At 41.7% G+C, this 16,894-nt stretch overlaps 1 protein-coding gene across 5 annotated transcripts in view; it reads right to left on the minus strand.

The window, feature by feature from the left end:
* Positions 1-16,894, minus strand: part of DOCK9 (dedicator of cytokinesis 9) — a 263,127-nt gene that overhangs the window by 56,828 nt on the left and 189,405 nt on the right. For all 5 annotated transcript variants that reach the window (XR_005017271.1, XR_005017270.1, XR_005017272.1 and 2 more), the window contains exons 22-27: positions 16,469-16,555; positions 15,984-16,073; positions 14,563-14,678; positions 14,217-14,286; positions 13,284-13,409; positions 12,655-12,726 (exon numbers count right to left, since the gene is read on the minus strand). Coding sequence is in view for 2 of the 5 variants with exons in the window: in XM_036832051.1 (XP_036687946.1) it covers positions 12,655-12,726; positions 13,284-13,409; positions 14,217-14,286; positions 14,563-14,678; positions 15,984-16,073; positions 16,469-16,555 (561 nt within the window). In the remaining 3 variants the exon portion in view is untranslated. The remainder of the gene's footprint in view (positions 1-12,654; positions 12,727-13,283; positions 13,410-14,216; positions 14,287-14,562; positions 14,679-15,983; positions 16,074-16,468; positions 16,556-16,894) is intronic.

Consider the following 16,894-nt stretch of genomic DNA (forward strand, 5'->3'; position numbering starts at 1 on the left):
AGTGAGGGAAGGATCAAGTCATAAGAATTGGAAATTTACCTACTTTCAAAAACAGAACAGTAAAATCTGAAATTCCAAAAGGATTTTGTTCCATACGTGCAAACCAGTAACTCTATATCCTGAGGTGTCAGCCTCATCAGATGATCAGCTTCCAGGAAAACAGGCAAGGCCAACTCTAACCACCAGGCATGACCGCCAGCTACCTAAGCTGGCCATTCCTAAAAAAGAGGTTTCCCAAGAAAAGCCTACAGAATGGGGCTGAGTCAACAGCTGCTTAAACCATGAAAAGTGGATGGGGAACTCTATAACAGAAGCATGGGGTGGACCGAATGGAACCTATTAGTCAATACTATTATAACTAAAAGTGGGACAACCAGACTCCTATGCCTTCTGATGTGATACAGTAGCACCAGCTAAGGTGTATCCTTGCCACAAAGAAAATCAAACCTGAATGGAATTAAGCCTCTAGATATCACTACACAAGTGTACAGGATACAGAGGGTACAGAGAATCATGTCACGTATCACTGCAAGGTTACAACTGGCCAAGTCTAGAATATGGGAAATTCTGCAGGACAAATGGTCTACTTTCTTCAACAAATACGCTGCATTAAAGAAACAAACAAATGGAGAAGAAACAGTGTGAGGATCCAAGAAACTTCAGAGACACATCAACCCAAAGCAACGTGTGGACTATGTTTAGATCCTGATTCAGACCAACTGTAAAATGACATTTTTAAGACACCTGGGGGAAACGGAATACAGATGGGGTGTTGGATGATAATAAATATTTCTAACTTTATTGAGTGTCATATGGTACAATGGTTATTCTTTTTTAAGGCTTTATCCATTGGATATTATACACTAAAGTTTTATAGATGAAATGATAAAATATTGGGGAACTGCTTTAAAAATACTCTAGGAAACAAGAAGTATGAGGGTGGATACCTAAAGCAAGAATGGCAGAGTGCTGATAACTGTTGAAGCTGGGTGGGTGAGAGGCACATGAGATTCATTAAACTATTCCCTTTCTTTTTATTTTTATTGTTTAAAATTTCTATAATAAATTTTTTTTAATGGTGAGATGAAGCTCTCCCTGCAGTGACAAACAGCTATTGTCAAGAGTCCTAATTTGGCAACAAAGCAATGAGGTAAGACACACATCAAAGGGTAATAAAGACGGAGGTAATGAGATGATTTTATGGAGATTATTATAAACTGAGATGGAAGAACATGATCTAGGCTAATGAGCTGATATCTAGGGGAGTGAGTATATAAGCGCTGGCTCAGGAGAGGACACTAAGACAGCAGGAGACTTCTCAGCCAAACGAAACCTACCTCCTGACCATGTCCTGCAGCCGGATCTCCCCTTGGTAATGCTGCAGCGTCCGCAGTGGCCCGACCACCACCATCTATGCCTCCAACAAGTGCTGCCGGTGCTTGGTCTGCCTGCCCAGCACCTGCCCACACCTGATCCGCCTCCTCCAGCCCGCCTGCTGCGCCCCATGCCCCCGACCCTGCTGTCAGCCCGACACCTTCATGCCCTCCTGCTGGCGCTCAGCTCCTGCCACCTGACCCCTGGCCTGAGTGGGATCTCCCTGATGACCCACACTCAGCCTTGAAGCGAAGGGCCCTGTGAGCCCTGCTGCTGACAGCCACGTCTCTACAGACGCCAGCAAGGGGCTATACCATGTCCTACATCATCTGGGTGCCACACCCACTGCCGCCCAAATCGCTGCCCACTGTGCAAGGACATCCAAAAGCCTTCACGTGTTCAATGCTTTCCTCCTTACTGTGTTCTTCTACTCTCTTGGGTGTAGAGACCTCTCTTCTACAGGCCATTTTACTGCTCAGTGTTACAATAAATAAGACTACTAGTTAATAAACTTCATTTTCCTGGCTTAGCAAACAACAGTAACAATGGAAAAGTAATGGGGTAGACAAGAAATTTGCCAATGACATTTCCAGCAGTCTCAAGTTACTCCCTCTTACTGGAATCCCTACATCACTTCTTCTCTCTTTTGTCCTACAAGTTCTTTCCTTCTCCTGTGTCCTCGTTTTCATTTGCAAAAATCGATCTTCTTGTGTTTATTTCTCTCTGCACCCTGCTGGTGCCACATCCTTACAGGCAAAAGGCGTGCCCTCCCCTTCGTGCTGGCTCCACGTGGACGTGGTGGTGACCCATTCAGATCAGGAGGACGAGCAGCCCTCCAGGTAGACAAAGGAAGGAAATGGAAGGAGTCTGGGCCTCCGTAACTTTGTGGAACGGAACCCCCATACTACCCTGGACTTTGATGTGAGAAGAAATAATTTTTCTTGTTTGTCAGTATTACTTTAGATCTCTGTCACAGCAGCTGAACCCATAGCCCTAAAGCATAAGATCTCCCAAGAAAACTCATCACCTCCACCTTCCCTAGTAAACCATGCCCCGATTCTCCCTTTCAAAAGCTCCATTCCATTGTACACTCACACTTAATATCCAGGCAGCCTTTTATCCCCCATTCAATCTGACTTTACTATGTTCTAAGTCAGATTTATTGAGGTTTAATTTACATACACTAAAATTCACCCTTTTAAGGTACACAGTTGGGTTCATCTGGACAAGTGAATACAGCCAAGGCACAGTCCATTTCTATCACCCAAAAAACTTCCTCTTGGCCCTTTGAATCCCCTCCCCCACGCTGGCCCCTGGAAACCACTGCTCTGTTTTCTGTCCCTGTAGTTTTCCTTTTTCTAGAATGTCATAGAAATGAACTCATACAGTGTATGGTGTATCGTGTATATGTGACCACAGTGACCTCCTTCACATAACATAACGCTTTCGAGATCCATCCATGTTACTGGATGGAAATCAAATCAATACTTTGTTCCTTTTTATTGCTAAGTAGCATTTCATTGCATGGAGTTACCACAACCTGTCTATCATTCACCAGTTAATGGATGTTTCCAGTTTTTGGCTACTATGAATAAAGCTGCTATGCACATTTGCATACAGGTCTTTGTGTGGATATGTGTTTTCATTTCTCTTTGGTAAATACTTTAGAAGTACAATTGCTGGGTCAAATTATTGGTTCTGTCTTAATATCCTCTCTTATTCATTCATAATGGTTTGTGTCCTCATCCTCAAGCCCACTCTTCCCTCCCAATGCTAGATCTTCATCAGCATCACCAGAAAATGTCATTTTATATTAGTGCAGTTAGAGAGCTAAAAAAAAAAAAAAAAAGACATATGAACAATGACAGGTGCATTAATCTGTTCCACAGACTATTTAAACCCCAGGAGGAAGGTAGACTCATTGGTACAAAAGTTTCCCAATCACTCTGCTAACATTTACACTCTCTTTCATCTTGTCACTACCCTGCCTTTCTATGGTCTCTACCAAACCGTCTGCTGCTTGGCCACAAAGCTCCCCAAAATAATCCTTCTAGGCCCAGGTAAAGTTCCAGCTCCAGCTCCACGTGAATCTCCTACCATGTTGGAGCTCGTACACCTTCCTGCACTCTCCTCTGACTGCATGTTCTCCTTCTCCAAGGACTCTGTGAGCTTCAAGGTTGAGGACGCACCCTCCACTCTACCTACATTTCTCCTCAATGCCCTGCACAGAACAAACGCTATTTGAAACACGCACTCATGGACGGAAGTATGGCTATTACTGTTCTGCCATCATGTATGTATAGAGTTCACACATATGGTTTAGGAGAAGTCCAGGCAGTACACTTAGAACATGAACCATACCATCCTTTGTTCACTCTTCAAATGAAAGCTCTTTCCTTGCTCAATTAAGACAGAAAATGGTTGAAAGCTAAACAACTGACACTTAAAGGTAGATATTCATCCTGTCCACTGCCAGGTTTCCAGCTTCCCCGAGGAGCACCTGTGGAATGCTAACAATTTGCTTGATTCAGTGTGGGAGGGAAGGAAACTCAAAATGAGTCTGCTGAAATTACAGTTGCTAAAAATAAATGACAGAAAAAACACACCTAAAATATGCTGACCTTAGAGGCAGAGTGGGGTTGGGGGTTGGGAACTCCTCAGTAAGCCCCAATGAGGCCTGCTTTGTATCTTTCTCAAAAACTACTTATTACAAATTCTAAGGACCTCACCTATAAAACACTCAAGTCTGGCACAGTCATATGTAATCAATCCAAACTTTGCAGGTCCATCTGTGGCAGTAAAGAAATTGATTACTTTAGATGCTAGTTCAGAGAGAGGCTCCAATTCACAGCTCTCCTCTGCAAGTGTAGCAAAGTGTAGTTTGCTTGGCCACAGATGGGAAGGTGGACATATATACATGGTTGCCTCCATCTTCGGTATAACGGCGTGCAGATTTATCCCTCCCCATACATGGGCATCAGATGGAACAACGCTGCCGGCACCGGGACTGGAAAATGAAGGTCTCAGTTCAAGACACACTATGCCCCCAAATGTTGATCCACAGCAGATATCCTTGGGCAGGGCGCTTTCAGCAACACTGAAAGCAACATCTGGCTCTTACATGAATCCACAGCCCAGGTGCCCCTACAAGACAGTTGTGTGCCTGTTCATGGCACTTTAAGACAGACTCACCAATGAGGAAAAAAGGCAAGGTCGGGATTATAAACACATTGGATTATATTGACAATCTTCAGCCTAAAAACAGAAAAACTCTGAGGGGATTTGATCATGATTCTGGAAATCACGAGCAGTACAGAAATGGTGAATATGAACTTGTTCCCTAAATCCAGAACACAGGGATCGGGTACTAGGACATGTAATTCTTAAGATGTAAATATAAGACAAACATTAAAATGAATAATTCAAACATAAAAACTCATTACTCCTAAGATATGAGGCAAAGTTAATGCACGCTTCAAAAACTCTGAGAGAAGTTCCTAGATCAAGGTGTGGTTTAGGGGAAGGGTGGCATGATTTAGGGGAAGGATGCTATCTTGGGTGACATGGAAGCAGAAGTCACAGGAGAGGCCCTCTAAAAGTGAATAATGTCAAACTCCCCGAAGTGGTGAGCAGGTGTTTTGAATCTCTTTTTATAGTAAATTATGTTGCAATTAAGCTTTCTCCTTTTGGATGCCTGTGTTTCTTTTCAAACTGGATAATTTTAAAATAAACTACCACTAAAAACTGTCTGAATGTTGTTTTGAGACCAAGATATAATTAACTTACAGAAAAGGTTGTGCATGGCAGCATCTGAGTGCTTTGTGTAAAGTTCCAAGTACAAACTATTTCCTCGCGGCATTGGAGAATGGGGTTATAGGCTGGGAATGGCAGAACACTTGAGATAGGCTGATCCTGCCTCTAGCATGATTCTTGGCTCTGCTCAACTGTGTGACCCTGGGCAGGTCACTTCATGGGTACAGACTTCCGTCTCTACCTCTGTGAAATAAGGGAGGAGTTGGACAAGAAGTTAGCTTTCTGGTCCCTAATGACCCTAAAGTTCTATGGTTAATTTGCCATCTTGAGAAAAGAACATATACAATTAAATTCCTTTATTAATTTTTTATCACAGTTCTCAGATAGATGACACTGATAGTTGATTTTAAGTATACTTCTCGACCAGTCCCTCCCATTAGGAAGCTTGCACAAACTTCTTAGATAGCCTCATCCACAAGAGGGCAGACAGCAGAAGCAAGAAGAACTACAATCCTGCCGCCTGTGGAACGAAAACCACATTCACAGAAAGATAAACAAAATGAAAAGGCAGAGGACTATGTCCCAGATGAAGGAACAAGATAAAAACCCAGAAAAACAACTAAATGAGGTGGAGATAGGCAACCTTCCAGAAAAAGAACTCAGAATAATGATAGTGAAGATGATCCAGGACCTCAGAAAAAGAATGGAGGCAAAGGTCGAGAAGATGCAAGAAATGTTTAACAAAGACTTGGAGAACTAAAGGACAAACACCTGGAAGAATTAAAAAACAAACAAACAGAGATGAACAATACAATAACTGAAATGAAAAATACACTAGAAGGAATCAATAGCAGAATAACTGAGGCAGAAGAACACATAAGTGACCTGGAAGACAGAAGGGTGGAATTCACTGCCATGGAACAGAATAAAGAAAAAAGAATGAAAAGAAATGAAGCCAGCCTAAGAGACCTCTGGGACAACATTAAACTCAACAACATTTGCATTATAGGGGTCCCAGAAGGAGAAGAGAGAGAGAAAGGACCCGAGAAAATATATGAAGAGATTACAGTCAAAAACTTCCCTAACATGGGACAGGAAATAGCCACCCAAGTCCAGGAAGCACAGAGAGTCCCAGGCAGGATAAACCCAAGGAGAAACACGCTGAGACACACAGTAATCAAACTGACAAGAACTAAAGACAAAGAAAAATTATTAAAAGAAGCAAGGGAAAAACGACAAATAACATACAAGTGAACTCCCATAAGGTTAACAGCTGATTTCTCAGCAGAAACTCTGCAAGCCAGAAGGGAGTGGCACGATATACTTAAAGCGATGAAAGGGAAGGACTTACAACCAAGATTACTCTACCCAGCAAGGATTTCATTCAGATTTGACAGAGATATCAAAAGCTTTACAGACAAGCAAAAGCTAAGAGAATTCAGCACCACTAAACCAGCTTTACAACAAGTGCTAAAGGAACTTTTCTAGGCAGGAAACACAAGAGAAGGAAAAGACCTACAAAAACAAACCCAAAACAATTAAGAAAACGGTAACAGAAACATGCATATTGATAATTACCTTAAACGTAAATGGATTAAATGCGCCAACCAAAAGACACAGACTGACTGAACAGATACAAAAACAAGGCCCGTATATATGCTGCCTACCAAGAGACCCACTTCAGACCTAGGGACACATACAGACTGAAAGTGAGGAGATGGAAAAAGATATTCTATGCAAATGGAAATCAAAAGAAAGCTGGAGGAGCAATTCTTCTATCAGACAAAATAGACTTTAAAATAAAGAATGTTATAAGAGACAAGGAAGGACACAACCTAATGATCGAAGGATTAATCCAAGAAGAAGATATAATAATTATAAATATATATGCACCCAACATAGGAGCACTCAATACATAAGGCAAATGCTAACAGCTATAAAAAGAGAAAATCGACAGTAGCACAGTAAGAGTGGGGGACTTTAACACCTCACTTACACCAATGGACAGATCATCCAGACAGAAAATTAATAAAGAATATACACAAGCTTTAAATGACACAATAGACCAGATAGATTTAATTGATATTTATAGGACATTCCATCCAAAAACAGCAGATAGCACTTTCTTCTCAAGTGTACATGGAACATTCTCCAGGATAGATCACATCTTGGGTCACAAATCAAGCCTCAGTTAATTTAAGAAAATTAAAATCATATCAAGCATCCTTTCTGACCACAACACTATGAGATAAGAAATAAATTACAGGGGAAAAAACGTAAAAAACACAAACACTTGGAAGCTAAACAATACGTTAATAAATAACCAAGAGATCACTGAAGAAATCAAAGAGGAAATCAAAAAATACCTAGACACAAATGACAATGAAAACATGACAATTCAAAACCTATGGGATGCAGCAAAAGCAGTTGTAAGAGGGAAGTTCATAGCAATACAATCCTGCCTCAAGAAACAAGAAATATCTCAAATAAACAATCTAAACTTACACCTAAAGGAACTAGAGAAAGAAGAACAAACAAAACCCAAAGTAGAAGGAAAGAAACCATAAAGACCAAAGCAGAAATAAATGAGAAAGAAATGAAGGAAACGATAGCAGAGATCAATAAAACTAAAAGCTGGTTCTTTGAGAAGATAAATAAAATTGATAAACCATTAGCCAGACTCAACAAGAAAAAAAGGGAAAAAACTCAAATCAACAGAATTAGAAATGAAAAAGAAGTAACAACTGACACTGCAGAAATACAAAGGATCATGAGGGATTACTACAAGCAACTATATGCCAATAAAATGGACAACCTGGAGGAAATGGACAAATTCTTAAAAAGGTATAACCTTCCAAGACTGAACCAGGAAGAAATAGAAAATATGAACAGACCAATCACAAGTAATGAAACTGAAACTGTGATTAAAAATCTTCCAACAAACAAAAGTCCAGGACCAGATGGCTTCACAGGTGAATTCTATCAAACATTTAGAGAAGGGCTAACACCTATCCTTCTCAAACTCTTCCAAAAATTTGCAGAGGAAGGAACACTCCCAAACTCATTCTACAAAGGCCACCATCACCCTAATTCCAAAACCAGACAGAGATACTACAAATAAAGAAAATTACAGACCAATATCACTGATGAATATAGATGCAAAAATCCTCAACAAAATACTAGCAAACAGAATCCAACAACACATTAAAAGGCTCATACACCATGATCAAGTGAGATTTATCCCAGCGATGCAAGGATTCTTCAATATATGCAAATCAATCAATGTGATACACCATATTAACAAATTGAAGAATAAAAACCATATGATCATCTCAACAGATGCAGAAAAAGCTTTTGACAAAATTCAACACCCATTTATGATAAAAACTCTCCAGAAAGTGGGCAAAGAGAGAACCTACCTAAAAGGCCATATACAACAAACCCACAGCCAACATCACCCTCAATGGGGAAAAACCGAATGCATTTCCTCTAAGATCAGCAATAAGACAGGATTTTCACTCTCGCCACTATTATTCAGCATAGTTTTGGAAGTCCTAGCCACGGCAATCAGAGAAGAAAAAGAAATAAAAGGAATTCAAATTGGAAAAGAAGAAGTAAAACTGTCACTGTTTGCAGATGACATGATACTATACATAGAGAATCCTAAAGATGCCACCAGAATACTACTAGAGCTAATCAATGAATTTGGTAAAGTTGCAGGATACAAAATTAATGCACAGAAATCTCTTGCATTCCTATACACTAACAACGAAAGATCAGAAAGAGAAATTAAGAAAACAATCCCATTCACCATTGCAACAAAAAGAATAAAATACCTAGGAATAAACCTACCTAAGGAGGTAAAAGACCTGTACTCAGAAAACTAAAAGACACTGATGAAATCAAAGATGTCACAAACAGATGGAGAGATATACCATGCTCTTGGATTGGAAGAATCAATATTGCCCAAAGCAATATACAGATTCAATGCAATCCCTATCAAATTACCAATGGCATTTTTTACAGAACAAAAAAATCTTAAAAGTTGTATGGAGACACAAAAGACCCCAAATAGCCAAAGCAATCTTGAGGGGAAAAAACAGAGCTGGAGGAATCAGACTCCCTGACTTCAGACTATACTACAAAGCTACAGTAATCAAGACAATATGGTACTGGCACAAAAACAGAAATATAGATCAATGGAACAGGATAGAAAGCCCAGAGATAAACCCACACACCTATGGTCAACTAATCTATGACAAAGGAGGCAAGGATATACAATGGAGGAAAGACAGTCTCTTCAATAAGTGGTGCTGGGAAAACTGGACAGCTACATGTAAAAGAATGAAATTAGAACACCCCCTAACACCATACACAAAAATAAACTGAAAATGGATTAAAGACCTAAATGTAAGACCTGACACTATAAAACTCTAGAGGAAAACACAGGAAGAACACTCTTTGACATAAATCACAGCAAGATCTTTTCTGACCCACCTCTTAGAGTAATGAAAACAAAAAGAAAAATAAACAAATGGGACCTAATGAAACTTAAAAGCTTTTGCAAAGTGAAGGAAACTATAAATAAGACGAAAAGACAACCCTCAGAATGGGAGAAAATATTTGCAAACGAATCAATGGACAAAGGATTAATCTCCAAAATATATAAACAACAGCTCATGCAGCTCAATATTAAAAAAACAAACAACCCAATCCAAAAATGGGCAGAAGACCTAAATAGACATTTCTCCAAAGAAGACATACAGATGGCCAAGAAGCACATGAAAAGCTGCTCAACATCACTAATTATTAGAGAAATGCAAATCAAAACCACAATGAGGTATCACGTCACACCGGTTAGAATGGGCATCATCAGAAAACCTACAAACAATAAATGCTGGAGAGGGTGTGGAGCAAAGGGAACCCTCTTGCACTGTTGGTGGGAATGTAAATTGATACAGCCACTATGGAGAACAGTATGGAGGTTCCTTAAAAAACTAAGAATAGAATTACCATATGACTGAGCAATCCCACTACTGGGCATATACCCAGAGAAAAACCATAATTCAAAAAGACACATGCACCCCAATGTTCACTGAAGCACTATTTACAATAGCCAGGTCATGGAAGCAACCTAAGTGCCCAATGACAAAGGAATGTATAAAGAAGATGTGGTATATATATATACAATGGAATATTAGTCAGGTATAAAAAGGAATGAAACTGGGTCATTTATAGAGACGTGGATGGACCTAGAGACTGTCATACAGAGTGAATTAAGTCAGAAAGAGAAAAACAAATATCGTATATTAACGCATATATGTGGAATCTAGAAAAATGGTACAGATGAACCGGTTTTCAAGGCAGAAATAGAGACACAGATGTAGAGAATAAACATGGACACCAAGGGGGCAACGTTGGGGGGCAGGTGGTGGTGGTGGGATGAACTGGGAGATAGGGATTGACATGTATACACTAATATGTATAAAATAGATAACTAAAGAACCTGCTGTATAAAAAAAAATAATATAAAATTCAAAAATAAACAAATAAATAAATATACTTCTCAGGAATGTTTCAGAAGTGTTCCTTACCCCCTTGAACATGGCTCCCGTGGTCTAACTGCATGCTTTCCCATGTGAACTCCATGAGGGCACAAATCATACTACATTTAACCGTGTAACCTCTGAGCCTGTCATATAATAAGGGCCCAATGAATACTTTCTGAACACATCAGTTATTTTTAAAAATATAATAAGGTTTACTAATCTCTCTGAAGTGATCCCATTTATTTAAAGACAAAAATAATGAAAAATCCAGTAGTTCAGTTATGAACTGAATTGTGTCCTTGTTCCCAACCTTCCCCCAAAATTCGTATATTTAAGTCCTAACCCTACCTCAGAATGTAAGTGCATTTGGAGATAGGGTCTTCAAAGAGGAAATTAAGTTAAAATGAGGTCATCAAGATGAGCCTTAATCCAGCAGGACTGAGAAGAGATTAGGACACAGACATATACGGAGGGAAGACCATGTGAGGACACAGGGAGAAGAAGGCCACCCACAAGCCAAGGAGAGAGGCCTCCTGAGAAACCAACCCTATAGACACCTTGATCTCAAGACATCTAGCCTCCAGAAGCACAAGGAAATAAATTTCTGTTGTTTAAGTCCCTCGGTGTATAGTACTTGTGATGGCAGGCCCAGCAGACGATGACAGGCCTAGAGCCTGTCCTGTATAGGGCATTTTTAACAGAAAGGCAAAATAACATGATGTGTGTGTGTGTGCATGCCTGTTTAGCTGCACACTGCCAAGTAGACAATCTGCTAGATTTCTCCCTTGGCAGGCTGTGCTGGCAAGATTTAGATGGTGCGCTACTCTGTGGAAGGCAGGGCCCACCTCCATCTGGCCTCTCCCTGTGCACTAAAATTGGATTTAAAAGAAAAGAGAAATGAAAGGAAACCTCCTGATCAGGCTCCAGCTCCAGCTCTACTAGAAGAAAAGCACAGCTTTAGGTTCTGAACCACCAGCCTTCCACCTGACAAAATCCACCAGCCTTTCCCCAGGCTTCCTCTCCATCCAGATCCCTTGTCCAGGGGACCTAGATCTTGAGCCTCCCTCCCTGGGGCTCCGCCCTCCTTCCCACGTGCATTGAGGAGGCTGCTGGGCCCCAGGACCCCTGCTCCCTGCATGAGCGCCTGCTGCTCCCGACCACAGGCACCAACACCTGCTTCTGTACAGCTGTGACACAGTGAGAATCCAGTCATACAGCAACTCCGGGACTCCGCGAGTCTCACAAGCAATTCTGCGCACAGCCACCTGGGTTTACTGCATTGGAATTCTATAAATATTTATCTACACTGAGCCTCAGCCAGCCAGCGGGGGCATCAGGCCAGAGTCTGTTCATCTCATGGCAGAGACCAGTGGGAACCAGGGGACAGCACGGGGACCCAGAGGGTCACACACACCCAGGCACCGTGGGGAGGAGGCGTCGGGGGAGACGGAGTTGTCTCAGAGTCCACTAATTGGCCACAGAGGATGTGTGGTCATACCAGACTTCCCCACCTAAGTTCCTGAGAAATCTCTACAATGTTCGAGACACTTAACAAACACTGGGTAGTTACATTTGAAATGAACGCTTAAACTGCTACTCCCTTTTCAACAGATGTGAAGATTTCTAAGCTAGTCAAAGGAAAAGACGTATTTTTCTCTGGATTTAATAACACAGAGCTCCACAAGTGTGGGCTCTGGAGCCAGACTGGCCCAAAGCCCGGCTCCCTCCATTCACTGCAGGGTGACCCTGGGCAGGTAACTCAAGCACTCTGGTCCCAGTTTCTTCATCTATAAAACTATAAGACTAGTACTTCCCCCATAGGGTTGTTAGAAAGCTAAAATGCCTTACTACTTGGAAAGCCCCTAGAACAGTACTGTGACCGGAACATAGAAAGCAATAATAAGTGTTAGCTACAAACACAATGAAAGAGAATTTCCCGTAAGAACTGCCAGGCAAGCCCCGAGAGGAAGTGACATACCTTAACTTTGGAGTTCTCTATCAAATGCTGAGCCATGGATTTGATCAAAACTTCAAAGAAAAACCATGAATACTGAAAGAAACAAAAGAATCCAGTAAGGAAAACAACAAATCAGAAGGTGAGACATTTACTCCCTTAGGCTGACAATGTCACTGACATGAAACAAGTGTGACCTGAAAACACAGCTGAGCCTCTTGGCGAATGGCTGTCAGAGCAGAGGTGCAAGGCAGATGCACCCGCTTCCACGTGTCCAACAGTAAACTATGCCATATACTCAGCAGACACTCAGCACGGCACAGCCAACCATCGGTGCCAGCTCATTCGGCACTGGCCTTTCCCCTCGGCTGGGTCCCACCCGTGGACACCTGCCTTTGTAGTCTCTAACTCAGTGTCCTCAAACGGTTTGAATATAATGACTGTGAAACTGAATACAGTAACACCTTGCGGCTCTGTTAGGAGCACAGGTATGAGCAGCAAAGTCGGCGCTGAAGAACTAACTCTGTTACCCCCTTTCAGGAGGTGGTGATTGTCTCCAAAAGCACACACAGAGGGTGAAATCCATCAGGCCATGAAGTCTGAATTTTCTTCAGTTTCAATACCACAGAGCCACACTGGCCCTCCCAACATACCTTAAGTAGTTTGTTGCTGGTGAGGAAATCGGCGGAAGGCTTGAGAATTGTGGTCATGGATTTGGTCAGCTCTTCGTGCACCGTCTTGTATTCAGAAGCAATATACGGCTCAGCCTTATAAGCATACTTTGAAGAAAAGGGAAAGATATTTTAATGCACTGGTTCTCCAGGTTGGGCTGAAAGCTGGAGAGGCTCCAAAGGATGGAGATCAGGGACCGAGATACAACTGCATGGGTGGGAGAGGAAGGTGTGGAAACGGAAGGTGGGAAGGGTGGTTGTCATGTGACAGGAAGAGGGAGCCCAGGGTGTCTAAAGGGAGCCCATCAAAACATGTGAATCACCTGACTCAGCTGGTGGGACCTCCAGCCCAGAACTCCACCTCCCAAGGACTTTAAGCAACATGTCGCATGACACTTGGGAACTGATTCCCTAAAGCACCCCAATTTTACTTTTTGAGCTAATACATAACTATAATTCACAGAGGTGTCGAAGGTTAAATAGAACACGTGTAACTTTTTAGAACAGTAAAGGCCACCGTGTTCACAGAATATTGTATGTGAATGACGAACTTGTTGATGTTGATCCTAACAGCATCTCTTACTTTCCTTCATAGTCTTCTAATTTGATGGTGGCCACAGCTAACCTTCCCATCTTTAAATTTCTATGTCATTTGGGTCACATTATTTGCAAAACCCATGAAAGGACGAAATGTAGCTGAAAGAATGAAATTCAGTAAATGAAGGAATGGCTACCCCTCTTTGGACTTCCCCGCGTTCAGGTGCAAGCACCTGCCATGGGCGTAGAAGATACAGCAGAGGTGTTAAGTTCCATCCCAAATGCATCCCCAAATGACTAGATTAAAAAAAGTAAGTCCTCAGAAGGAAAACTGGAGAGCCACAGATTTAAATGACCGGGGCAGTTTCATTTACATACCTTAACATATGACCTCAAGTGGCTCTCCAATCCTTCCTCATGGCACTGGGCAACCACATGAATAATGACCCTACACACCACAGGAATGAATAAAGCAATGAATAGTAATGTGACAATGGAAACGTTTCATTATTATCACAGTAGTAGTAGAACAGTGATGATGCTATTGGCACCACAGGAAACGAGGAAACAAGGAATCAGACGGGGTCCCCGCGTATGGGATCAAAAGAAATTTCTTAACTATAATGCTCAACACATACTCGCACCCCAGATACGTATGACTGTGCTCCAGATGCGGACAGATTGAAAGGGAAGAAGAGCATCCACCTCTCTCTGCCTCTCTCACCGTGTCACGTTGACGGCGACTTCCTCCTGGGTTGCTCGGGTGAGGACACGGAATAGCTGGTTTAGGATGGTGGGCAAGAAGGCGATCATCACGTGACCTTCCATCGCGTGCAGGCTCTACAGACGTGGAATGGCAAAGTTCGTGTTATCTTTTTAAAAGTAAACCAACCCCAAGAAGTTTCCACTTAGTTCCAAATAAGGATGGAAGAAATCCATCTTAAACAAATGGAGACAGTGGCAGGCAGACTAATGGACAAAGATGTCCACGTCCTAAACCCTAGAACCTGTGAATGTGTTACATGGCAAAGGGGAATTAAGGCTGCTAATCAGCTTAGCTGGCCTTGAGACAGGGGACTCTGCTGGATTACCCAGGTGGGCCCGAAGTAATCACAAGCATCCTTAAAAGTGGAAGAGGGAGGCAGGAGAGTGGGGGGAAGAATGCTCAGAGATGCAACATTGTTGGCTTTGAGATGGAGGAAGGGGCCACAAGCCAAGGAATGAGGGCAGCCTTTAGGAGCTGGAAAAGGACAGGAAATAGATTCACCCCTAGAGTTTCCAGAAAGGAACTCAGCCCTGTTAATAACACCCTGGTTTTAGCCCAGTGAGACCCGTGTCAGACCTGTGACCTACAGGAAGTGTAAGAAAACAAATTTGTGTTGTTTTAAGCCACCATTTTGTAGTAATTTGTTACAGCAGCAATAGAGAATGAATAAAAGGCTCTTATTCAAGTCACATGGCTCTTATGATGTAGCTGAAAGGGGACCTGGAGCAGTAATTTCAGAATCCCCATTCCATTTTCCTTGCTTAAATCAAACAAATTCCACTTCTCACGTTTCTTCTATTTTGTCCCCATGCTTAGAATGCCCTTTTTCAAAATGCTCCCCTAGAATCACGTTCTGGGTGAAACTCCCCTAGACCAACCCTCCTGCTCTCCCTGTGCCATGATTCCAGGAGCCCCCCAGCCTGCCCAAAGCTGGGGTTGGTTATGTGCATCATTTCTGGTTTTTCTGCCCACCTAGCAAGCATTCACCAAGTTTATGTTGTCCCCTACAATGAATAAGAAGTTACTTAACGGTGGGACTAAAGTCACTGCTTTTTATGTGCCTGTGACTGTGCTCTGCGCCCAGTGAGCACTCACAGGGAGGGCCTCTAAGTGGGTGGTTTTCTATGCAGAATAATGTGTTTTAGGTCCAGCCTGAGAAAAGGATATGTGGGGCTGGAATGAAGATCACAGTGGTATTATTTCCGAATCCACTTCTTCCCACTATCTAAAACCATATAGATGCCATCAGTGTGAGGGCATCTAGCTAAGAGCAGCCTTATAAGATTTCCAAGGGGTAAGAAGAACACTCACCGCCAAATAAAAAACCCAACCTACTCTACACTCATTAAAAAGGGGTTACTAAGAAAGCTATCTGATACCTTAAGGTATTTTACAAGTTCACTCCCTAAGGCTTGGGCTCCGGATTCGGTTTTCTGACAGTACTGGAAAAAATTATGCAAGTGCTGATCCTGGGGAGATAAAAGAAGAAAAGAAAATGAAAGCTTATTAGCATATCTGCTGTGGAAACAGAAGTATTCGCTTCTTGCAGCACGTATGTTTTATTTAGACTACAAAACATCATATAAAAATGAAAGCATCAAAGAGATAAAAATAAAAATAAATTTAAAAAAAGATTTCAAAGATCCTCCAACAAAAGAGGAAAACTGTTGAGAAATGTTACTTGTACTATTCATTTATATCATTACATGAGAGCACCTTATATGCACTTTCTTTCTTCAAAAAAGGACTTACAGAGTGAAAATATATCTATGTAATATATCAATTAGGATTTTATTTTGCCAAAAAATCATGCAAATTCATTCACAAAGCAATCACTGCTAATTATTAATGGAACAGCACTTACCTGAGTATACACTGTGGAAACCAGATGAGTTGAAACTTTCAGCAGTGGCTTGTTTCCATCTACCCATTTAATTTCTGGACCATAATGCTGAAAAAATATGGAGGGAAGAAACATCCCAACAGATTAGTGATATTAGCTTCGAACATCAACTTCAATGAAGGTACTGATGAGGTGCTGAAGGCCAGACAGCCTCAGTAACTTGATATTTATGCCTGGCTCACAGCAGGAATGTAACCAGTACTAATTTCTGCCTACTTTCTTCTCCCAAGTACAATGCTCTTCTTACTGGATATTCTAAGCTATCTTTTCTGTGTACTTGCAGCTGTATGATTTACTGTCCATTTGAGAGGGAAAGACTCCCAATTTTACCAATGACTTAACCAAACTTGAGTTCAGGGTTCTGAAAGTCATGGCATAAGGTACCAG

This window comes from Balaenoptera musculus, chromosome 18, assembly GCF_009873245.2.
Source record: "Balaenoptera musculus isolate JJ_BM4_2016_0621 chromosome 18, mBalMus1.pri.v3, whole genome shotgun sequence".
Taxonomy (NCBI): Eukaryota; Metazoa; Chordata; class Mammalia; order Artiodactyla; family Balaenopteridae; genus Balaenoptera; species Balaenoptera musculus.